Source organism: Leptinotarsa decemlineata, unplaced genomic scaffold (assembly GCF_025532065.1).
Source record: "Leptinotarsa decemlineata unplaced genomic scaffold, Ldec_3_MD MMD2_tig00003902_RagTag_RagTag, whole genome shotgun sequence".
NCBI classification, from domain to species: Eukaryota; Metazoa; Arthropoda; class Insecta; order Coleoptera; family Chrysomelidae; genus Leptinotarsa; species Leptinotarsa decemlineata.
The window spans coordinates 1,848,796-1,875,568 of record NW_027412598.1 but is presented as its reverse complement, the minus strand read 5'-3'; the positions used below and the strand labels follow the sequence as shown (position 1 = coordinate 1,875,568).

General features: G+C 32.1%; 1 protein-coding gene and 1 long non-coding RNA gene across 2 annotated transcripts; one reads left to right on the top strand and one right to left on the bottom strand.

Moving 5' to 3' along the window:
- Window positions 1-857: 857 nt before the first annotated feature.
- Window positions 858-8,094, bottom strand: LOC111513590 (uncharacterized). Its single transcript, XR_002723236.2, has 2 exons — window positions 7,957-8,094; window positions 858-1,116 (listed from the first exon to the last, which is right to left on the bottom strand). It is a non-coding gene; the product is annotated as an uncharacterized lncRNA (long non-coding RNA).
- Window positions 1,149-26,542, top strand: LOC111513589 (uncharacterized). Its single transcript, XM_023169812.2, has 4 exons — window positions 1,149-1,387; window positions 8,047-8,188; window positions 8,253-8,453; window positions 26,219-26,542. Exons 1-4 carry the CDS (start codon window positions 1,208-1,210, stop codon window positions 26,383-26,385), a joined length of 690 nt encoding a protein of 229 aa, XP_023025580.1. The 5' UTR covers window positions 1,149-1,207; the 3' UTR covers window positions 26,386-26,542.
- Window positions 26,543-26,773: the final 231 nt, after the last annotated feature.

The following is a 26,773-nucleotide window of genomic DNA, read 5'->3' as shown; positions in this document are numbered from 1 at the left end:
GATCCCCACATTTTTGTATCAACATGGAGTAGTAGAAAGCCAAAAACTTCCCCAAAAATTAATCATCCCTAAAAATATAACTCCTTCAATTCATATATTTATTACTTTATCAATTTGAGTGCTTGACCTTCAAACGTTCTTCAGAGACTTAATCAAGGCGATCGTATCCGTTCCTTCAAAAACAAAAAATATAGGAAGGTTTTCGTTTCGAAAACTGACCTTAAATTTCGAATAATAACCTGGCACTATTTCAAATCGTTGGATTGCTATATTCTCAAAGTAGCGCATGAGGCCGTTGAAATAACTAAAACAAAGCACCACACACTGATATTTCAACATCAATAACCGAGAAGTGCCGATAGGATTATAGCCTCTATGAATAGCCTATATGAACAAGAATTGGTATATATACTTCAATTGTGCTACTGGTCTTAAGAATGGTTTTCTTTCGATTGTCATTTTGCAGATCTTGCGATGTGAAATTGTTGGGAAAAATTTATATTTTGAATTTAATTGTCAATATTGGTATCATCACTATTGTATTCCACCTTGGCACAGTTATACAGACTGCTTAGATATCGCTAATTATTCAATGTGTGGTTTTCTCTTTAGTTTGTAAAAACTAAAGCCTAAAGGTTATAGTTGTTTTTTGTAAGTGCTCTGAGAGAGAATGACCTGAACTATATTATGGTTCCAATGAATAAAAAACATGATTCCACCAATAATCCCTGTGATCAAAATCATCCAAACTCAAGAATGGAAAACTGCATTAAACATCCTAAGGAACTCAAAGACATTAGACCAATTAGTATTATTTGCACTGCTTGTGAACCACTCAACCAATTAGACAATGGGAGTCCAAACTAGTAAAATTCACCATTTATTGATATCCAAAACTATTATATATGAAGCAATGTTTTGTTAACTTTACTTTTTCATCTTAAACTTCCGATAAAAACCCGATGTAACACATACTACATATTTGCGTAACTCGTTGTAGGTTACTTCTCCGGGAAAGAAATTCCGAAAAATATCTTGATTGCTGTGGAAGATCCTAGACGAAATATACATTTCAGTGGTTGAAAACTGTCCTGGTGAAATTTTCATCAAATGTATCTGAAAATGAAACTATTTTCAATAAATTGTGCATGCATGATCAATTTTTACAGATTTCCTTGAGAATAAGAAGGAGAAACACAATGCTGAAATGCAGAGAAATGCAGATACAAAACAGGGTTTTTTTCCTATCGCGAAAGGGTCAAACAGATGCAACATTGTCTGTCCGATAGAAGTTATTTTCTCACATTCAGGCGGCACAAATCAACAGCAGTCGCACGTATCACAGTATGCTGCAACTACAACTACGAGGCCGAATCCGAATACACAGGTAACATGTCGTGAAATTCAAAATTTTAAAATATTCAACCCACGATACACTCATAACGGTATGCCGACGCGCATCTCTCTGTCCTGACGTCACTGCGAAGCACGGAGCCGGACAACGCACAATTCATTAGAAGGAGAATGAGATTCGGTCGAATATCTCCAGGCATTTTCGCATAATGGAGTTATTAGTCTTGATGCATAAATACATACATGTTGATTTTTTCAGAAGTAGGTATATTCGTTTCCTGAGTCTACTGAATACTAAAATTATGAGTCATTTTCTCACCCTATTGATGAAACCGAGGGTGATACATACTGTGATGATATTTCCGACTTTTGACAATATTTTTGACAAATTCAATCGGCTAGGTAATAAAATACATATTTTTTGAAGTACTTTTGTTTTCAAAAAAGATAAATTGCACATGGGTCAAATTTTCCATATTCTAATTATTTGAAGTAACAAGACATATGACAACGAACTACAAAATGAGATAGAAGCTATTTTGGTAATTCATCAAGTTTTCTTTCATTAATTTACGAACTTATTAATTTTTTTTCCATCCTGTTTTTCAAATTATGGAAACTTATTTGTTTGTTAATCTCCCGCAATCTTATATAGGTCCTTGTTCTGCACAAACAATGTAATGCATCGTATGGTATTGGGTTTTCTATCTTTCCTATGATTCTTTGCGTTGAAGTTTTGAAGATGCCTTTTTCTCTGGATAATGTATTTCCATGCATTTTCTGAAATTCGGTTTCCATTATTTGTGCCGCTTGAAGGAATGAGTTATTGGGTCTTAGAAGACCTCCCCTTGATATGAATTGCAACCAATCTAAATCTTTGGAAGAAGCTGGAAGAACAAATTATATTTTTTCTTGAATTTATGAGCCACATAACCCGCTATATAAGTTAATGAGTCATTGTTTATTTTTTCTCTCAATCCGAGTAACTCCAACGCCTCTTGCGACATATCTGGTCCATTAGTGTGACATTTTTCATAACATGGATTTATAAAGGAATAAGGAATCAAATTTTCTTATCTTGGAATTCCCGGGAGTTTTCCAGACATTCCGCTCCCGTTGATATATTCCCAAACATATCAGCAGTAATGCAGTTTAACTCTTCAAACTAGGATGTTCTGAAGTTTGTTCTAGTTAAACATTGCTCTCCGGTTTCTTCGGTATTCCTGTTCTCAGTGAAAACTGATGCTGAGTGTTTTCCCAAAATGAACCAACGCATTCTATAAATGAAATCCAGAGGATTTGGATGATCATTAGATGACCCCATCCCTCTCATGTAAGAAAAGAATTTTTCCAGAATATCCTGATTCAGTCGCGTAGTAAGAATATATTGGACATCAGAGTGCCTCTTCTGAAGATGAAGGAAGAGCTCAACAATTGATCTATTACTCAAAAGTATACCTTTCTGAAACTGAATGAAGGATTTATGTTTTCCCACTCGTAGTGTTTTAATCACATTGGAAGTTTTTTCTAGTACTTTTTTCTGATCCTCTAAATTTATACCAAATGCGTTTTTAGATGGTTCGTTAGCCCTTATTTTCGTTTTCGAATTCATAACGTCAAACCATCTGTTAATGAGCTGAACGAAGTCTGATACTTGTTCCCAGGGTAACTCTGATAACATTAATCCGCTTTTTCCACAATATGAAACTGCCTTCGAAACATAATTAGAGAACAGTTGCACTGCTGGCCTAACTTTTTGCCTTTCAGTTCCCTTCAATTCGATATGGTACTTGCTGACTTTATGTACTATAGAAAGCTCTGATGTAGATATATCCAGGAGACTTTCGAAACGAGATTTATCCATAAATGTACCATTTAACCAAAATCCTTGATCAATGAAGTGATTTCTCAACAACTTGACTAGATGAGGTACATCGACAAACAAAAAAATCCTCATAGATTCATTACAAGGATGTGGGAATGAACAATCCTTATCGTGAGCAATATTCATTTCCGAGAAATATTTCATATTCGTAGGACCCATGTCACTTACTATGGCTACCACGGTGAAACCGGCATTGAATGATGCAGATATAATTTGGTTTGAAATTTCTTTTTTCATTGGCTGATCAAAATCATAAAACACTGGTTGCTTCCAGTTACTAATCAACCCTCGTGCCATTACAGTTTGGCAAGTCTTAAAAAAATAGAGAATATTTTTTTATTTTCAATAAAAGTGACACATGGTTGTTTTTGTTTTTTTTTGGTGATCTTCAAAAAAGTATATTGTAAAAATTTGTTTGGCTAAAACAAATTGTTTATTAAATAAATGAAATATAAATCGAAAAAGAGGTTTTTTCAGAATATCAAAGAGAAATAGAAATTACGATTTTTAAAGACAAAATCGTTCTTTAATATTAATATTTTTTAGCAGAAAAAATTGTTAATCAACAAATGCGTATTTAACAATAATTTTTTTTAAGGAACGATTTAAAAAAAAACATGATATTCATCACTGATAAAAATCCCCCAAAAAATGTCATTGCTTCAATTGAATTTATCACTTTTTAACGTCTTCGATTTTATTAATAACAAAGTGGAAAATCAAAATTTTCAATTTTTTCAACGGGAATATTTTTTGAAGGCTTTCAAGAAAAGATCCAAAAAGTGAAAAAAATTTGAGGTTCATGGTTTAAAAATTATCAGGGTTTTAATGTAAATTTAAAACTTGTAAAAATTAGTTAATTAACTAAAGTATATATAATAAAATAATAACGGTAAAAGATTTCCATGTATTTTCGTTTACTCAAATGTCTAGAAGGTATGTGAATTTTTTTTAATAGTGGTATTTGATGGGTTAAAATAATTTTTATTGTTCGAAGGTACGTATCGGTCAGCGCGTGCGAGATGCGAATCGCCCGTTTTTAGCTCTATTTTCGTCTCTGAATTAAATATATAATTATTGGTGACAAAGTTCCGAGAGGTAGGATCTTCCTTCAAATTTCGGATATCTTTAATATTTTCCGAGATATTTGCAAAAAACCAAGCCCCCTTTTTTGTGTACTAAATTGCTTATGACTTTTGTATTTATTCGAGCCCCTCTTGAAATTTTTCAAAAAGTTGCTAGAGGCCATTCCGAATCGAATAAGCCCTGGATCATAATTTTCGGTGCCCTTGGACAGAAGTTCCAAAAAAAGGATCTTTTTTCATCCGAATTGAAAATGTCGTATTAGAACAGTGACAGTGATTGGAATTGTGAGAATGATATATAACTAGGCCTAGAGAGTCACGTATGATATAATAATAATTACATCCAGATGTAAATTTCATGGCTATCAGTTTTATTTCTGTTAGTTTCATCGCTCTTTGATAGAAGTGTTTTATCGCTGTAAAACTCTGTTTTGGTGGTTTGAAGGAAATAATCGTATTGAAACCATCGTATTTCACCAACAAATACCTTCGTAAATCTTAAAAATAGTGGCATGACAACATCGAGAACTAATGACTAATTCATGACTATTATATATGGAGAGTCGAAGTTAGTGTTAATGAATTAATATCATTCATTTCTTGATGACGCTAACTTGATTGGTCAAAGGATATTGAGAAGATTGTTGCAGAGTAACGAGATCCTCAACAAATAATGGTCATATTTCAAATATCAATTGAAAATTAAACGTTGGGATTTCTAAACGGTTTTATTTAGCTTGCCCTGTTTGTTTGAGGGTCAAATTTGACTCCCTTCCTGTTGACAGATTGATCTAAAATTTGGTAAACAAATTCAGTTTTGATGACAATACGATTCAATAGATTCTACATCATTGTAAATCCAAGATGGTCGCAGATACAAAATGACGAATTACATATTGTTTCACAACTACCACAATATGGGTATCAAATGACAGGGCTTGACTAGTAGAATAGTTCTACACTTTGAAAAAGATGCAAATTCAAAATGGCACCAGCTGCAAAATGGTGGATTACATATTTTTTCACAATTACTTCAATATGATAGGGCTTGACTAGTAGAATAGTAGTATCTTTTGTAGTCAATTTTGAAGGTATTGTTTCACAACTACCTCAATATGGGTATCAAATGCAAATTCAAGATGGCCCCAATTACTAAATGGCAGATCACATATTACCTTGCAATACTGGGGCACTAAATGAACTAAGTAGAATGAGAAGAATTGAGTAACAAAATTAGAAACTAAAAACTTGAAAATAAAATAAGTAAAAAAAATGTCGAACGGTTTAAATATATATATATATATATATATATATATATATATATATATATATATATATATATATATATATATATATATTTAAACCGTTCGACATTTTTTTTTACTTATTTTATATATATATATATATATATATATATATAATATATATATATATATATATATATATAAAAATAGCTGCGTAAACGCAAGCGAAACATAAGTAGAACCACCTATTGGTATTATCTATTTATTTTTTTATTTCCATGGAATTATTTTCCAGCAGCTTGACTGCATTAACCTTTCTAGATTTCATATCATTTCTAGAAACATGTGGATTCGTTTTCCGATGGCATTTCAGGTTAGCTTCCCAAATTTCTGCTACGGCAGTTGTCGGTTGATTGGTCAAACCACCAACACTGACATAAAAAACTTGGCAAGTTGACTTGGGTGTCACACCAATAGGTGGTTCCACTTATGTTTCGCTTGCGTTTACGCAGCTATTTTTATCAAGTATTCTCTTGGTTTTTTCTCATTTTGTCTTCAATCGAGGACCGCCTGCCCGGTACTGATGATGCCCAATAGGCTGAAACAGCTGTATACCGGTGGCTCTTAAATTGAAATCAATATGGGAATGATCAATGATATTTATATATATATATATATATATATATATAAACTATTGGATAGTGGGGTATTGCATCAAGTAAATGAGTACTCTTTTAAGTTAGTCCAAGCTTTCGGAAAATTTTATTTCCATCATCAGGGAAAATCTTATGTGAGGATGGTTACATTGATGTTGAAGAAAAAATGCTGATACATTGGAGAAGATGAAACTTGATATACAATTCTAAATGCTTGAGATTATTTTTTATAAAATATTGTTATTCGTCAGACCGTTATTCACCTGTGAATAACGGTCTGAATAACGTGAATAACGGTCTGACGAATAACAATATTTTATAAAAAAAATAATCTCAAGCATTTAGAATTGTATATCAAGTTTCATCTTCTCCAATGTATCAACATTTTTTCTTCAACATCAATGTAACCATCCTCACATAAGATTTTCCCTGATGATGGAAATAAAATTTTCCGAAAGCTTGGACTAACTTAAAAGAGTACTCATTTACTTGCTGCAATACCCCACTATCCAATAGTTTATATATATATATATATATATATATATATATATATATATATATATATATATTACAGAGATATATATATTATTGAGTGTGTATGATGTAAATCAAAAGGAGGAAATATATATATATTATATATATATATATATATATATATATATATATATATATATATATATATATATATATATTATATATATTATATATAAATATATTATATATTATATGTCGAACGTATAAATGAAATTTCTGCTAGACACTCCGTCTCAACATGACAACAAGTCGGAGAGTTCGTTGGTCAGTACTCACGAGTTCTCAAGCAAATGAGTGTGATTTTAAAGCCGTCGCTACTAATGAGAAGAGACGAATTCATCAGATATTCTGATATCCTCTTATTAGACTCGGACAACACGCTTACCAGAATGCTTTCGATAATGATATAGTTTCAGAAAAGGTCCGATATCATTCAGAGGCAATTTCGTCACCATTGGGAGTTTTAATACTGTTGCTGCTGCTGCTATACAAAATTCAAACGATAAACTGCAATATAGTCAAACCCAAGAGTATTTGAATTGTTTGAAATGTTACTTTTAGGGAAACGATTATCACCTTCGTAATTCACGTCCGTCTGGAAACAATAATTGTAATTCACATCCAAAATTATTTTTCGAGTCAACATTGCCGAAATTCCCACAAACCACAGTTATTTGAATATCAAACAAAGTTGTGAAAGCAAGAAACCTTCGAATTTCCCTCCAAAAATAATGTAGCTATGTCTTTGATTTCACAAGTGACTATAACGTCAGTATTACAAAAATGGATCAATCGCAGAAGCGATGAAAATTTCAAACTTGTGATAATGAAGGAACTCGGTGCAGACATAATTATTGGCTATGATTTACTGAAAGAGCACCGAGATGTATTGTTGGTGGCCCAAGACGCCCCCCAATATTTCGTAGGTTGGAAATGGGAACATTAACATATTGTAAAACATTTCCTTCATCTGAATATTTTTCATTCAAACTTAGAAAAAAGTTTAGGCTTTTTTGTTACTAATTTCAGCAATCATCCTGACATGACGTTTACCTATTCTGCAGGTAGTCTCGTTAATTGTTGTTGTGAGCACGATGTGATCTATTATTCAGTGCTGATACAAAGTCTCATTTTTCTCAAGAAAAAAATTAGCAAATACATCTTCTACATATCGGATCCAAGTCTATCTACTCTCTTACTCAGTTTAGAGCTGCTCAGAATACCTCTAACTTTGCACTTTGAACTGAACCAACCAATCCTCATGTTATTGAAGTTTTCTATTTTTTCAGCAAGAAATAACGTCAACGGTATCGCATACGACTGGTATTTCAAATAATAAATCTGAAAACAGACAACCAAGTCATGAACGTCAATCAATCAATCAAATTCTTGAAACATCAGTCATCCCCAGTGTAATAGGAAATCACTCAAGTAAGTACTAAATACTGAAAAAAATTGGCTATCCTAAAGTTAATACATAAATCCTTCATTATAGGAAAGTTCAAGGGTCACCATCATCTTACCGCAGGACAGAGAAACAGACTTCTTAAAATATTAAAACTAGCAAATCACCATGGCAAAAAATTGTACAAATTCAGGCAATTACTACAGCCATTTGGATGTTATGTAGTATGTAGTGAGGTGCATGTGTTTGGAGGAATTTCACATGGTACAAGTACAAGTAGTCCCGAACAAGGTTTGTAATATTTTTTGGGGAGTAGAAATTATAACTTTCCTACGCAAGAAACTGTTATAAGTAGTTAAAACAATTACGATTAGATAAAATAATTTCTTGGTGGAGTAGCTAGGTTTGTAAAATATTTCAGGTTTTGAAAGAGTACCTACTCAATCTTCACAGAATTGAGAAGAATATACTAACAAAGGTGTACATCGCTTACTTACAAGAATATGGCATAACATTCATAATCAAATTGAAATTAGAAAACAAAAACGCGATCTGAAATAACAATTCACACACTCTTCTTTCATACAAGGTGTTTCATAATGGAATGCTGAATCTGAAGGGCAATCATCCTTAGATGATTTATAGAAAAAAATATCATATGAACATATAGGTCCACAACCGCTTCATTTCTGAGATACATAATATTGAAATTATAAAACAAATAATTTCCCACCTCATATCTCTGAAACCGCTTCGGCTTTTTTTACGTACGCAAAAACATACATTTTTCCATGGTAAAAGTTTTCCTAATGTTCATCAGTGTCATCCCTCTTGACATGCCATGTCATTATTTTTATCAAAATCATAAATGTTTTCAAAATAAATATTATTTTTGTAATTGCCCTCTATTTGGTCATAATAAAATGCGTTCATTAACTTGCCCCTATGTGAAATCAGCCGTTGAAGTGTAATAAGATCATTTTCTTAGCTCTCTAGAGTGCTAATTTCGTAGTTGTCAACATAAACAATTTTGACACTTCTCTAACTAGATATGTGATATCATTCACGTCATATGAACTTGTTTATTAAAAAAACATTGTTATTATGAATTGAAGGGGTTATATTTTTAAAAGTGATTAATTTTTGGGAAAGAGAGTTTTTGGCTTTCTACTACTCCATCTTGATACAAAAAAAGGGATGAGGGAATCTCCAAAGAAAGGAAGGAAGTAATCAATTTTAAAATAAGTAACTCTTTACATGGATGTGTAGATCATACAAAGAAGTAACTTTCAGACACAAACTGAAAGAAAGTCCTCCTGAAACAGCTACTTTCATATAAACATTGAATTACACGAAAGAAAAAAATTCTTTCGAAACAAATACTTCTATATGAACACAGAATTATACAGAAGAAACTTTTCTTTACTCAGTTTGTATTTCAAACATTCGTTGTGGAATGAAAATCAGATATCATTCACATGAATTCTACTTTGAATGAATGGTAATAAATTGCACTTACATGGAACACTGTCACCCTCACTGGTATACGCCTTAAGACACTTGCCCCAAGGCTCTTCAGTACCAAATTGGATAACATTATAGAAAATACACACAATTCATTCATGAATTACGATTTTTTATGTCACGGAATAAGCTTGATCTGCTTATGTCATCGATGACATCGTAATGACATTCATTCACCTATTTGATTCAATCCCAACCAAGAGGAATCTTATTTGAATTGAAGGGGTTATATTTTTAGGAGTGATTGATTTTTGGGAAAGAAAGTTTTTGGCTTTCTACTACTCCATCTTGATACAAAAAAAGGGATGAGGGAATCTTCCAAAGGAAGGAAGGAAGTAATCAATTTGAAAATAAGTATTAACTCTATACATGGATGTAAAAAATCCTCTTCCGCTATCGCTTCCTCAAAATTTGAGGCTCGTACCAAGTGATGGGTTGAAACTTGAAAATTGTACAAAGATTCTGAAACCCTTTGAAGAGGTAACTAAATCTTGTATATAAGGCATGTATATCTGTGTTATAAGACTGATTCATGTCTTAACATGTACAATGCAAAATTTTTTCAGAGAAGATAACATCGGTAATGACCAAGATTGCAAAAATGGCATCCAAAAACTGATAGAAGAGATTAACAACTGCTTCGGTGAGCTTCATAATAATAATATCTACGCCATCTCTACTTATTTGGATCCAAAATAAAAAACAAATTTTTTTAATGAAATAACTAGAGAACGCATTGAATTAGCACTACTAATATCAACCAGCCAACCCCCATGGAAATCCACCATCAACCATCCACTAGTTCTGGAGATGTAGTAAACACATCTTGCCCCACAGCCACCGCCTCCACGGGAAAGATTGTAGATTCAATGTTAGCCGAAATGCTAGCCTCTGAACCAAATAGTAACGATGAAATTGAAAGTTTACCAATCTAAAATAGATGCGTGGTACTAAAGTTACTATTAAATAACTACATTGAAGAAAAACGAATCAATATGCATGAAGACAGTCTTCTATGGTGGAAAAATAATCCGAAATATTCGGAGCTTTACGGAGCTGTACGGCAATACCTATCTTCTCCTCCATCAAGTGTCCCCACCGAACGACTTTTTAGCAATGTTGGATTGGTATATGATGAGCTGAGAAACCGGTTGTCAGGGGAAACAACGTCCAAATTGATTTTTATGAAAATTAACCTCCCTATAATTAATTTTGATTATTAGTATTCAATTCTTTTATTTTGATTAATGATATTCGACTTGAGTCATTAAAAAGGAAATGAAGACTGCATTGTTATTTTCATTTCAATTCCTAAATAAAATTGTATCTTTCACTCATCTTTTTTTTTGTGTGCGTGTGTTGTGTATGTGTATGTTACCGAACTCCTCCTTAACTGCTGGACCGATTTTGATGATTCTTTATTGTGTGTGTTTTGAGAATGGTTTACATTCTATCAAGTTTGGTCCACTTAAAAATGCCCTTTTTATTAATTTTTGTGTATGTATGTACCTAGTTATGTACAGAGTAGTACAGACAGGACAGCGACTTTTGGGTTTGGTCCGCTAGTATTTATAATATCCTATACCGGTGTGAAGTTAGCAGCCAAAATCAGCAGCTTTTTTCCAGAAATACCCGAATGGTCAGTAGCGTACCAAAATCGTGATAATGTTTTTTGGGTTTCTGATGTGCCTTTACGTGAAAGCATATAGCTATACTGTATATTCTGTATCAAGGCAAATCTCTTGGGCCTCGCTCACTGGGTTAAACACACCCCCGATATGAAAAAAATTCTTGAAGTATGAATGAAACGAAAAGCCACTTTGAAACTGATACGAATGATTTGTATAAATATATTATTTACTCGGTATAAATGAAAATCACTTCGGCCCCGTCCAAGAGGGTTGAACAAACCCCCGAAATGAAAAAAATTCTTGAAGTATGAAGGAAACGAAAAGCCACTTTGGAATCAATACGAATGATTTGTATCATTATATTCTTTACTCGGAATAAATGAAAATCTCTTCGGCCCCGTCCAAGAGGGTTAAACACCCCCGAAATTAAAAAAAAATCTTGAAGTATGAAGGAAACGAAAAGCCACTTTGAAATCAATACGAATGATTTGTATCATCATATTCTTTACTCGGTATTAATGAAAATCTCTTCGGCCCCGTCTAAGAGGGTTAAACACATCCCCGAAATGAACAAAATTGTTGAAGTATGAAGGAAACGAAAAGCCACTTTGAAATCAACACAAATGATTTGTGTCATTATATTCTCCACTCGGTTTAAATGAAAATCTCTTCGGCCCCGTCCAAGAGAGTTAAATACACCCCCGAAATGAAAAAAAAATTTGAAGTATGAAGGAAACGAAAAGCCAATTTGAAATCAACACGGATGATTTGTGTCATTATATTCTTCACTCGGTATAAATGAAAATCTCTTCGGCCAGGTCCAAGAAGATTAAATACACCCCGAAACGAAAAAAATTCTTGAAGTATGAAGGAAACGAAAAGCCACTTTGAAATCAATACGAATGATTTGTATCATTATATTCTTTACTCGGTATGAATGAAAATCTCTTCGGTCCCGTCCAAGAGGATTAAACACACCCCCAAAATGAAAAAAAATTCTTGAAGTATGAAGGAAACGAAAAGTCACTTTGAAATCAACACGAATGATTTGTGTCATTATATTCTTCACTCAGTATGAATGAAAATCTCTTCGGCCCCGTCCAAGAGGGTGAAACACACCCTCGAAATGAAAAAAAATCTTGAAGTATGAAGGAAACGAAAAGCCACTTTGGAATCAACACGGATGATTTGTGTCATTATATTCTTCACTCGGTATAAATGAAAATCTCTTCGGCCCCGTCCAAGAGAGTTAAATACACCCCCGAAATGAAAAACATTCTTGAAGTATGAAAGAAACGAAAAGCCACTTTGAAATCAATACGAATGATTTGTGTCATTATATTCTTCACTCGGTATAAATGAAAATCTCTTCGGCCCCGTCCAAGAGGGTGAAACACACCCTCGAAATGAAAAAAAATCTTGAAGTATGAAGAAAACGAAAAGCCACTTTGGAATTGATACGAATGATTTATATCGTTACATTTAATATTCGGTATCGAGGAAAATTTCTTCGGTCTCGTTCAAGAGAAATATGTATTATTTGTCTTTATTGCCAAAAATTGTGAAGGGAAATTGAGAATTTTGAGTTATGTTGTCATGACTCCACCAATAAAGCTTATATTCGATTATGAAACCTAATAAATTTACAATTTTCATATTATTCAAATAGAACAGGTTAGTGATAAAGATGAAGGTATATCCTATAGATATGAAATTGTCAAACGAAACTTTATACACAAAATTCACATGGAATAATACTTAAACTAGTAGAAAGCATGTGTGTTTGGTTTTCTTCAAACAAACATACGAAAATGTCATTTCTGTCTCTTCATTTGAGGTTAACAAATTTTATTTTCCATAATAATTATCATATCACTTCTACTTTCGGGAATGTGTGAAACCTCAAGGGCTTCTTGTCCTAGAACCAACTTCGAACAATCGATTCCTACAAACAAAATTTTTCATCAAGCATAATGGGTTTTATTTGTGAAAATATTGAATCGAATGATCTGGACAATTAACCAACTGCAAAGCGTCGGATAAAATCGTAAATGACTTTCTAACAAAATGTTTCGAAGCTCACTGGATAGCAAATAATGAACTTTTTTATTGACATCTCGCCGCTCAGTTCGAAAGTTCTTCGAACTTCTATTGTTGAAGTTTTATAATTTGTCTCTTACATACACTTTCATTAGCCGATGCAATTCTTGGAGAGTCACCCTGTAGGAACTAGTGTAAATCTAGAAAATCCCTTGCATCCAAATCATTTTTCAATCAAGTAAACACTCTTCAGATATCAGTTTCAGGTAATATTCATGATAGAAATCAGTAGAATTGCATTTTCAATTCATAATGATAATTTAAAGAATAAAGTGTTTCCTTACATAGGGCTATAATCTTAATTCAACTTTATGAAAGTGAAGCTACTTCAAATATTCTCAAATATGAAATTTGACATCAATCTAATAGTTAGAACTGAAGTTACAACCTTTAATATCACGTTAAAAAATTGTAAAACGCACCTTAGAGAAGATTAATCGAGAACAAAGAAATTGCTTGAGATGGCATGAAGAAAGAAAAGTGAGAGTCACGTCGTCATATTTTGGAAGGATATGTAAGGTTAAGAAAGTCGACTCATTCAGAAATATCATCCATACTATCTCGAAACAATCACCTAACAGATGTCCGGCGGTACTACATGGAATAAAATATGAAAAGTTAGCAATAATAAAATGTATCGACATGACAAAGTTACCTTACTAATCAGCTGGATTATTCATTCATAAAGATTATCCATTTCTAGCTGTATCTCCTGATGGTTTAATCGGAGACGATGGTTTAATCGAAGTGAAATGTCCATTCGCTGCCAGAAACGAAGATCCTTTCAGATATCATTTCAAATTTTAAAAAAGGTAATTCTGATATGTTATATGATCATATTCATTATTATCAAATACAAGGTATCCTTTAAATAACGAAAAGGAATTGGTGCGATTTGGTAATTTTCACATTCCGTGAGATTAAAATCGTTAGGATTTTTCGATCGAAAAGCTTTTGGAACATTATGTTCAGAAAATTGAAAACATTCTATTATTTCCACATGCTGCCAGCTATTGTTCAGCCCGATGATACAATCCCACTTGATTTTCGAAAATGGACAACATGTACACAACTTCAGTTTTTAGATAATGGTCTAGTAGCAGACATTGATTTTTATAAGGAGTTACCCAATAAGAGAGGATACGTTGTCTTAGTAAATCCAGCAGTAGATTTTTCTATCAAGGAACTTCTCATAAACCACTTTTCAATTTTGAATGAAGGAACATGGCTTGATGGTTTTATCATCGATCATTGCTTGTCTATTCTGAATAAAAGAAACTATTATCAGATAATTTCTGTTGCTAAGTCATCAATAATTTTTGGAGATATCGAAGTTAACAGTAATTTCATAAACAGTGTCAACTTCATCAAAAATGAAGTGATAATGCCAGTTGCAAGTAATCAACATTTTGTATTAGTCAAAGTAAATTTTTTGAAAAAAAAACTTACTGTAATTGATCCAATCGGGAAAGAAGAACGTATTCATGAAATATATATGATGAAATTTAGACACTTTCTCTTTTCCAAAACACAAAGTGCTGAAAACTGGCTATTTGAAATTTTAAATCACATTATTCAGAAAGATGGGTTCAACTGCGGAGTGTACATAATTTATTTTTTTTCTATGATTGTACAGAATCAACATTTGACAACTGAATGCGATATGAATATGTACCGGCAAGAATTAAAACGGTTACTGTTGCACAGTTGTTGTGACATGCAACAAAAATGTCTGTATTGATCGGGAAACATTGAGGCAAATATCGAAGAAAATATTTTCAAATGTTACTCATGCCGTAGACTAATTCACTATAACTGCCTACTTTTACTTTCTGAAATTGAGAAAGGAGTGACTTTGAGTGAGAAAATGCTAAATGATATATGTGACTAATGTCGACTTAACTAACTTTGGTGTAAACTGAAAAGATTTGTTTCACTTGCTGAATAATCCCTAAGAAATCATTATTTTTTATATATTATGATTGTATCCCTTATGTCCAGAAATAATGAATTATATAATAGGCTCCAGAATATATGATGAGATTGGCCCATACTTGATGAAAATCCATAACTAACGTATTCAAAAAACACTTTTCACTAAACAGTTTTACAAAAACGCAACACGTGTTTCGCCATACAATAGCTTCTTCATGCGTGTCTTTACTAACTAGTAAAGTTAGTAAACTAGTAAAGTTAGTAAAGACACGCCCGAAGAAGCCATTTCACGTCGAAACACGTGTTGCGTTTGTGTATAACTGTTTACTGAATATATCACAATGAAGTGTTTTTTGAATACGTTAGGCCCCAGAATTGCTGCTGAGAAGCGATATATACAAACAGAAAACAAGTCTCCATGATTTTTCAGAATTTACATCATGCAAATTTGTCTGTGAATTAATAAACTTTGTTATTTTTGGTTCATGAAGGAAGCAGTGGTTAATACATCCCTCATATCTATTTTCCAACCCTCGTGACCCGTAAAATTGTTTTAATGAAAGTTTTGGCACAACCTCCTGATTACCTTTTCAGATTTGGACGGGGCCGAAGAGATTTGCCTTTATACCGAATATAGAATATAATGATACACATCATTCGTATCGATTTCAAAGTGGCTTTTCGTTTTCTTCATACTTCAAAAATTTTTTTCATTCGGGGGTGTGTTTAACCCTCTTGAACGGGGCCGAAGAGATTTTCATTTATACCAAGTAAAGAATATAATGATACTAATCATTCGTATTGATTTCAAAGTGGCTTTTCGTTTCCTTCATAATTCAAGATTTTTTTTTAATTTCGGGGGTGTTTAACCCTCTTGGACGGGGCCGAAGAGATTTTCATTCATACCGAGTAAAGAATATAATGATACTAATCATTCGTATTGATTTCAAAGTGGCTTTTCGTTTCCTTCATACTTCAAGAATTTTTTTCAATTTGGGGGTGTGCTTAACCCTCTAGGACGGGGCCGAAGAGATTCCCATCCATACCGAGTAAAGAATATGATGATACTAATCATTCGTATTGATTTCAAAGTGGCTTTTCGTTTCCTTCATACTTCAAGAATTTTTTCATTTTGGGGGTGTGTTTAATCCTCTTGGACGGGGTCGAAGAGATTTTCATTCATACCGAGTAAAGAATATAATGAAACTAATCATTCGTATTGATTTCAAAGTGGCTTTTCGTTTCCTTCATACTTCAAGAATTTTTTTCATTTGGGGGGTGTGTTTAACCCTCTTGGACGGGACCGAAGAGATTTTCATTCATACCAAGTGAAGAATATGATGATACTAATCATAAGTATTGATTTCAAAGTGGCTTTTCATTTCCTTCATACTTCAAGAATTTTTTCATTTTGGGGTGTGTTTAACCCTCTTGGACGGGGCCGAAGAGATTTTCATTCATACCGAGTAAAGAATATAATGATACTAATCATTCGTATTGATTTCAAAGTGGCTTTTCGTTTCCTTCATACTTCAAGAATTTTTTCAATTTGGGGGTGTGCTTAACCCTCTTGGACGAGGCCGAAGAGATTTTCATTTATACCGAGTAAAGAATATAATGATAATAATCATTCGCATTGATTTCAAAGTGGCTTTTCGTTTCTTTCATACTTTAAGAATTTTTTTCATTTTGGGGGTGTATTTAACCCTCTTGGACGGGCCGAAGAGATTTTCATTCATACCGAATAAAGAATATTATGATAATAATCATTCGCATTGATTTCAAAGTGGCTTTTCATTTCCTTCATACTTCAAGAATTTTTTCATTTTGGGGGTGTGTTTAACCCTCTCGGACGAGGCCGAAGAGATTTGCCTTGATACAGAATATACAGTATAGCTATATGCTTTCACGTAAAGGCACATCAGGAACCCAAAAAACATTATCACGATTTCGGTACACTACTGACCATTCGGGTATTTTCGGAAAAAGAGCTGCTGACTTTGGCTGTTAACTTCACACCGGTATATCCTATCATCCTCTTCCTTATCCACTCCCTCATCCTCTTCTTCAAAAAATATCCTATTCCTCATCCGCATCCTCTGAATTTGCGCCTGACAATTCTTCTTCCTCCTCCTCTTCCTCATAATCACTTCCTCAACAACCCTAAATTCCAGGCGACTGTATCAGTAGCGCTTCCCAAATAGAGTTAATGATGCTCGAACGATTTCAAACACCTACAGAAGATTATGTGATTCAAGGACGTCAGTCTAAAAATATGAACGTTCAAAACAACAATTGATGATATGTATAATGTATTTATCTATAAACGGGCAGCAAAGTTTCAACATTCTGGTTGAAATAGTATCTACGCCTGAGGCTTGGCTTTTAATACCATTCAAGATTTCATGCACAGCTTCTTCGGGAGCAAATCGAAATTATTGCTATAAAATTCAATTTTATCATCGCAATTATTACAAATATTTCGTACGAGTTTTCGTCGTGGCTTGGCGAAAACACTTTTTAAAAAGGAGTTGAAAAACTTAGAAATTGGAAAATGACAAATTACTTTATTCAGTGTTGTACAAAGGATAAGTAAAGAGTGACGAGAGGCGTCATTACAAACAGTGTTATACAAATGCTTATCAAAATAGGGCTGATACAGCATCCGTCCGGGAAGTCGCTGTGGTGGGCGTTTCTAGAGGACATTGAGGTCACACGAGTTCCATAACTCCTCCATCCTTAGAGTGAAATTCCGGGGTTTATTTCGGAATTTCGGGAAGTTCCTTCGGCTTCTCCTTCTTTTGGGGCATCCGGTATAACAAGGCATCTAATTGGATAAAATCGATAGGCTGCATACAGGATGGCTATAAAAAATATAACATAAAAATTATAGTCCAAATATCAATTGATTTCTGATCGATTGGTACATCTTGAATCTTCTTTATTTCTTCTTTCTTGATTTCTAGTGTTTCTTGAATATGCTTCATTTCGTCCAGGTTAATGGCTTCCGGTTTAATTGGGTTAATATTTTGAAATTGAGGATTTAAATATGAATAATTATTTTCAAAATTCAATTTTGGAAATTTGAATGGTTTAAACTCAATTGTAGGGTTTTGAAAACTTCTCATTACTGTATTGTCTATTTTCACTTCACATTGAAAGGTGAGTTCTAAAATAAAAGTTCCTTGGAGAGGAATTGATTCTCCACTATTTCTGCAAGTTTGTTTAGCGACTTTTTGACTTGGTGTGATAATGATCCATTTATTTTCTTCAATTTTCTGTATTTTTGTTCTATTAATCATTACAGGCACTGGGTTACAGTTTGTTAGTTTCTTTGAATATTTGAGCATCTGGATTTCACAAGGGGCTTCTTCTGTGATTACTTCTGGATTGTTCAATTGGCATAAGAATTCTTCATTTATGATTTCATTGCAGCTTGTGTCGAAAAGTACATAGTTTTCTTCATTTAGGATAAGATATTTAGATTTAGGAATAATCGTTTTAAAGGAATTATTCTTTGGAGTTGGTAAGGAGTATACATGATAATAATTATAGTTCTCCATTTCGACTATCGGTATTTCAATAATAAAGATTATTTTGTTATGTTTCGAATATGCTTTGATATCGATTATCTTTTCAAATAGTAAAATGTTTTCTATTTTAGGTTCAAAGGGTAATTTACTTGTAGTCAAATATTTGGGAATCTTTTCGACTTCTTTAAATATCTCATTTGGTTCAGCCATGGAATTATGAAAAATATTCAGCTTCGAAAAAGTGATAGCAATTACTATTTTCTCTAAGATATCATAAATTGCTTGGAATGCAGTGGTTATTTGTGAAATCGTTAATTGTATTATTAAAAATTGATTCATTTCAAGATTCTTGACTTCTTGAGTTTGTATGAGTTTTTCAATGATTTCTAATCGAGAGTTCAAGAGTTCTTGATTATGCATAAGAATTTGTGTATTGTTTCTAAAATTATCAATTGATCTTTGTAAAAGTGTTATTTGATCTGATATAAGAGTTTTCATTTTGTTTTGATTGGATGATAGTATTTCAATCGCTCTGTCATATTTTTCCGCGTCATTTTGGTCTAAGTTACCAGTTATTGATCTGATAATTGATCCTAATCCATCAATAAGTCCTCGTTTTTGCTTTCTTCTGATTGAAGGATCAATTTGATAAATTTGCGTTATTATTTTCTTTTCTAATAATTCTGTCAAATAATATGAGTTGTAAAATTCAACTTGATAGTTACTTCCTTGTGTTTTATTATCAATTGTACTTTTAAATTGGTGTAATCTATCTCTTAAAATATTAAATGCGTTTACTATGTCTGTTATATCGAATATTTGAATAAATGACCATTGGTCTATTTTATTTTGAGCGTTTCCTAGTTTCAGTGGTAGTAATCCGGGGTTGTCATTAAGTTCATGAAATGTTGGTGACTTCATCTCTGCGTTGCTTTGGATGAAGAGTCTGAAATAAGAAGTTTCTTTCTAAGCTCTTTAATATGAACAATTTCCTTTCTATCTGGGTATTGTTTACTGGTAATTTCTACTCTATTTCTATCTAATATTTTCGTTATAGTATAAGGTCCTATAAATTTATTAAGTTTTTTATTTCTTTCCTGTGGATTTTGTTTAAATACAGTTAATCCTATTTGGTAATCATTATTCGTGTCACCGTGTATATTTGTTTTTTCAACAATTTTCGCTTTCTTGGTTTCAATTAGTTTTTTAGTCTTATCATAAACGTGTTCTAATTTTCTTTTATGATTTTCAGCATAGTCTGAAAAATGAATGAGGTGTGAATAATTCGTATGGATCACGTGAATTTGTGTGTCCGAAAACTAATTCAAAAGGTTTGAAGTTTGTTGCACAATGTATAGATTCATTATATCCTATAATAGCATAGTCCATAAGGTCTTTTTCTTCAGGGTATAGTTCTTGTAATATTCTTAAATGTTCAATAATTGTTGAGTGAAATCTTTCAGCTATTCCGTTAGATTCATGGTGTTTAGGGGTAGTAAAGTGAATTTTTATTTTATGTAAATTTAATATTTCTTTTACAGTTTCATTATTAAATTCTGTTCCGTTATCTATTATGAAATTTTCTGGTATTCCAAAAGAAGAAAAATATTTAATTAGGGCGCTGCTAATGTGTATAGCGGTTTTTCCTAATATTGGTATTGCTTGTGCAAATTTCGTAAATGCGTCTACTAGAGTTAAATACATTTGTTTATCATATTGGAAAATATCTATATGAACAATTTGAAAAGGTTTTGAAGGTGTTTCCGTTAACATAAATGGTACATAGGGGTTTTTTCTAGCATATTTTGCTCTTTGACATATGTTGCATGAATTTATATAGTCTGTTACTGTTTTCTTCATATTGATCCAATAATAATTTTTTTTTAGTTTTTCTAGGGTTTCATCTATTCCTCTATGATTTGATTTACTTTCGTGATGATGTTTTGTAAATAGGAGTTGATCGTTTTTTTTCAGTTACGGTATTTACATTTTTTGTGCATCTTATTATTTTAGGTCCTTTTTCTGAAAAATGTTCTAAATATACTTCATTAAAATCTCTATAAAGTTTTTCTGTATGAAAATATATGCAATAAGTTTTGTTCTGAATAGTATAGTCTCTAAGAAATTCAAGTATAAGATTTTCATTATTTTTCTCTGGAATTTTAACTGTATAGATTCTATAGTTTTCATAGTTTTCATGTTTTACTTTTAATATTGGGTAAATATGTGGGAATACTAAAATTTGATTAATTTTATTATTAATTATTTCGTCATGGATTTTTATTCCTTCATTTGTCGTTTCATTTACGTTACTATGTTGGGTATTGTCTGAATCTTCTACGATTGGAGGTGTTTGTTCTTTAGTTGGTGGTTTAATTTGAATGTCTGATAGAATTTTTACTTTTTGTTGAGTTTGAGGTTTACTAGTGTTCTGTATAGGATGTTCTGATAAGTTTCTCAATAATGATATGGTTTCTTCGACAATGTCACCTGGGTTATTAATTATAGATTCATTTTCTACTGCGTTAATTTGAATTCGGGATAATGCGTCTGCTTTTGTATTTAATTTACCTTTTTTATATATTACTTCATAATCAAATTCTTCTAGTTTCAATCTCCAGCGTACTAATTTTGAATTGGGTTCTTTCAGTTTAAAAAGCCAAACAAGTGAGCGATGATCTGTATAAATTGTGAATTTTCTTCCGAAAAGGTAAGGTCTGAAGTATTTACAGGCCCATACAATTGCTAGTAATTTTTTTTCAATTGTACTATATTTTTGTTCTGTTTCGTTTAAAGTTCGTGAGGCAAAGGCTACTGGTTTATCTGAACCGATTGTTCCTTGGGATAGAACAGCTCCTAATGATACGTTTGATGCATCGGTTGTTAAAATAAATTTCTTTTGAAAGTCGGGATATTGTAATATAGGTGCATTAATCAAAATATTTTTACACATGTTAAATGCTGTTATGAATTTCGTATCATGAACTACTTTTTAATCTTTTTTTAAACATAAAGTTAATGGTTTTGCTATTTTTGCAAAGTCTTTGATAAATTTTCTATAGTATCCTACAAGTCCTAAGAAACTTTTAATTTCTCTATGTGTTTTTGGGATTGGAAATTTTTTAATAGCTTCAATTTTATCGGGGTTTGGTTTTACTCCGTCTGGCGTTATTACATGTCCTAAATAACTAGTTTCTTTTCTCAAAAATTCTGATTTGTCTAATTGGATTTTAAAATTAGCTTGTCTTAGTCTTTCAAATACGTTTTGTAGGCGTTCTAAATGTTCTTGTAAAGATGTACTGAAAATAACTATGTCGTCTAAATATACTAAGCATGTTTCATTTTGTAGACCTCGTAATATATTGTCCATTACTCGTTGAAAGGTATTGGGGGCATTTTTTAATCCAAAAGGCATACGTTTATATTCATAATGTCCGTTTTCTGTTGAAAAAGCAGTTTTTTGTATGTCATCAGGGTGCATTTCTATTTGGTGAAAACCGTTTACTAAGTCTAGTGTGGTAAAATAATGACTTTTTCCTGATTTGTCGAGAATAACGTTAATGTTCGTTCATTCAGTTTACGGTAATCTATTACTAATCTCCATTTTTTTTGTCCTGAGGCGTCTGATTTTTTTGGAACTATCCAAATAGGGCTTGAAAAGGGTGATGTTGATGGTTGAATTATAACTTGTTGTAGCATTTTTTGAATTTGAGTTTTAACTTCTTGTTTATGAATTTCAGGGTATCTATAAGTTTTTGTATAAATTGGAGTTTCGTCTGTTAAATTTATTTTATGTCGAATTTCATTTGTAAATGTTAGAGGTAATTTATCATTATAGAAAATATCTCGATATTTGTAACATAAGCTTTTTATTGCTCGTTTTTCTTCTAAATTACAGTGTTCGAGGCGTAAATTTTTTAAATTTGCTTTTTAAATGTTGTCTTTGAAATTGTCTAGTTCTTCATCAGTTTCCATTTTTTCGATAAAATTTACTTCTATTGTATTTAATAATTCGATTTCGAATGGTTCTTTTATGGATATTTCGATTGGAAAAGTTTGTGCGTTGGTAATAGTAGTATGTGCAAAATAATTTTCTATGTTAACAAGTGCTTGAGGAGATTCGACTAAATCATCATATTTCTGATATTTTAAAAATCCTAAACCTTTTTCTTTGCTTACGGGTATTTTTACTATTTTAGTTGTTCTGGGTGGAACAATAATTGAATGGTTTTTTATTTTGAGACTTTTCTTTAAATTTGAAAATTCTTCTGTTTCATACATAATGGATTTTTTCTCAAGATTTACAGAGGCTTTAATTTGTTCAAGGAAATTTATAAGTCCGTCATATTTATTACTAAAATTGAATAAAAAGAATTTATGTTTCTGATTTATTTTGAATTGTTTAAAGATTGGAATAATTACTACTTCATTATGATAACTTATGCTGTGTGCTGTCTGAATATTAAAGTCTTCTTTTAAAATATAATTTTTATAAAATTTGTTAGCTAATTGAGGTTTTATAAGGCTTCTAGTACTTCCTGTATCTATTAAAAAGTTTGCGTTCAATTCGGGGATGAAAATATATGGTAGATTGGCTTTAACTAAATATGTTATTATGTTTGGTCCAGTGAGGTGTCTTCCTGTTGAAAATTTCGTGTTGAATTTTCATTTTCGTGTTGGTTTTCAAAATCTGGGTTTTCTGGATTCTCAGCGGTATGAGAATATAAGGGTATTGGTAATTTTCGTATTCTTGTTGGTAACAAAAGTTTTCATATTCTTCTTGGTTTTCGAAATAATAATTTTGTGGGTCATATTCATCAAAGTTGGAAAATTCTTGGTTAAATAATTCGGTTGCATGGTATTTATTTTGCGGATTTTTTTTGTATTACCTGAGGATGTGTCCATAGGTTCTGGTTTATAATTCGTTTTAAATTGACTAGGTTGTTGGGGATTTCTCATTCTTTGACTTTGTTGATTTAAAAAGAATGGGTGTTTTTGTGTTGGAAAATTGTTATTCGGTTTCCATTAAGGGAATTCTTTGACTATTCATTGTTTGATGAAAAGGTTGAAAATTCGGTTTCATATATTGAGGTGGTCTATAATTATTTTGGATATTCATAGGGTATTGCGGTTTCTGAAAATGAGGATTGGATTTTTGTAAAATAGGTTTTTGGTTTGATGGGGTAACTCTCGTAAATGGTTTGTAATTGTGTGTATTCACGCTATTTGATCTGTTTTGTGAATATAGAAAATTTTCTTCTTCTATTACTAGAGACACTGCTTTTTCTAGTGAATCTGGGTTTCTAAGTCTAACATTATTTTGTAGGTATCCTAGTAAATTTCTTATAAATGTTTTTAAAGCTAAATCATCATAATTGTTAATTTTTAAAAATTTTTCTTGTTGTTGAATCAAGGAGTTATTGATTTTTGAAACAATAAGGCTTCTTGAATCCTGGCATCTCATTCCAAAATTATAAGGTGATTCGTTTTTGTGTGGTATTAAAGAAATTAGATCTTGAACAAGGCAATCAAGATTTCTTTGATCTCCAAAACTTAATTGTAAAGCAGCTTTAATATCTGTCCACGTCTTTAATTCTATGCGAGAACCAATGAGTGTTAAGGCTCTTTCTGTTAATTTACCAATTATTGCTCTTAATAAAAATTTATTTAATGTTTGATCGGTCTGACTTTGAAAGGTTGCAATTAAATTTTCACAGTTATCTAAAAATATTCCTAAAGTATGAGGATTTCCTTCATATTGAGGTATTGTGTCAATATGTAGTCTTAATAGTTGAAAGTTTGTTTCAGGCATTTTGTGGTTTTCTTTAAATGAGTTTTCTAATAATCTACTTAAATTATCTAAATCGTTTTCAATGTTCATAAAATTTGTTCGCGAAAATTGGATGAAAATCGAAAATCAGAATATAATATTATCACTTATTGGGTGAAGGTAATTTTTGGAAATTGGATAGGTTGGGTTGTACTTAAAATCGACTTACAGTAGTAGTATCGTTGTTTTCATTTCTTTGTGAAGTCTTTCTTCTGGTTTCTTGGTTTTCTTCTTAAATCTAGGTTGCCAATATGATTTCCAGCGATGCTTGTCCGTAGTCCCTGGTCTTCTTAAAGTCGGAGTTGGCGATTCTTGTCCTCTTCCGGCAGGTTTTCCAAAGTCTCAGCTTTCCAAGTGGTTTTTTTGCCAATGAATCGTGGATACGAACCGAAATCACTTCGATAGAAACTTCGTTTGACAAAATCCGAACGACTGCGCCAGTTTTCGTCGTGGCTTGGCGAAAACACTTTTTAAAAAGGAGTTGAAAAACTTAGAAATTGGAAAATGACAAATTACTTTATTCAGTGTTGTACAAAGGATGAGTATAGAGTGACGAGAGGCGTCATTACGAACAGTTTTATACAAATGCTTATCAAAATAGGGCTGATACAGCATCCGTCCGGGAAGTCGCTGTGGTGGGCGTTTTTAGAGGACATTGAGGTCACACGAGTTCCATAACTTACGAATTGAGCAAAATAGTTGTTTATTTCATCGAGATTCGAGAGGTGATTGGGTAATGAATATTGTTTTTTTGAATGAACATTGAGATTAAAGAGCATTCCAGGTTTTGCGTGGTATTTTTTCAGAACAGAGAGACGAGATAGGTTTTCTTTTCAATTATTACTATTGACAACGTATAATTTTTCAATTCTTCATGTCTATTAGGATCATTGACAGATTTTGTTTTTTCAAATTTTTGGAGGGCTTCATTACGTTCATTCATAAGAAGTCTGCGATTTTGAGTCAGCCAGCGGGAGGTTTAGTGATTCTAACTCTTTTAAGATTGGAATGTCTGTTAAAAGTAGAGATTAAAAATGAATTAAAACTGTACAACTTGTTTGAATATTATTTTCACTTATAATTTTGAACCACGGCAACTGGAATAAATCTGATAAAAAAATATGCAAAAAGAAATTGAATATTACTGGAATTTTATCCCAACATTAAACCGTTATTTCAACACCAAACTGTGGTGACAAAAAAATCATTGATCTTATGACAGCTTGAAAATCGTTTTATTTTTCTCATTTCCTCTTGAAAACGAAGGATAAATTTCTGTCACATCATTATTAATTCCTAATTCCAATTTTGAATTAGGTAATATAACATGATGAATTCAAAAGGTACGAATAAAAAAATAGCGGAAAGTATTCGTGGATAACTGTTGGAGCTCGTGGGTAACTGCGTTTGGAGCACAATGACACATCTAGAGTGCGTGTTTTGAAAACCTTCTTAATATCCCCTTATACTTTGGTTGTAACATCCGAAATATATATTTTTCAGGTTCCCAAAATGAAAATGAAGATGACTCTGAAGATGAAGAAAACTCTGAAGATGAAGAAGACTCTGAAGATGACTCATATCACGAAGGTGAAGATACGCCAATAGAAGCTACAATCGAGCCTCCACATTCATCAAAGAATCGCGTGAACATTAAGAAATTTTTATAACAAGCTGGTATGAGGAACGGAAATAATGAAAATACTTTCATTCGATACCTAATATTAATTGTGGAAAATAATGTTTTATGCTTCTCTGCTACAATTTTCCAGTGCTTCAATATTTAATAAATATATCGGGTGTTCAATAAATGTGTGATTTACCAAAGTTGTTTTGTTTTAATAGAACACCTATATATTTTCACTCATTTTGACTTCTCAAAATTGAAAATATATTCTTGTTTATACCGGATGATAAAAACAGGAATGATAAAAACACGAAATCATATTTTTTGGGGGTTTACCAATAATTGACTACATTGAACAATGATCAAACTCAACTTTATTTCACTATCAATACAACAAAACACTTTAACTGAAACTTCAACTATTATTCAAA

Bases quoted from the DNA above. Each gene is read 5' to 3' on its own strand.
- LOC111513589 (XM_023169812.2), top strand. From the start codon at position 1,208: ATGCAGAGAAATGCAGATACAAAACAGGGTTTTTTTCCTATCGCGAAA. The intron at 1,388-8,046 runs GTAACATGTCGT...CTATTTTTTCAG, and splicing joins GGCCGAATCCGAATACACAG to CAAGAAATAACGTCAACGGT. The intron at 8,189-8,252 runs GTAAGTACTAAA...CCTTCATTATAG, and splicing joins TGTAATAGGAAATCACTCAA to GAAAGTTCAAGGGTCACCAT.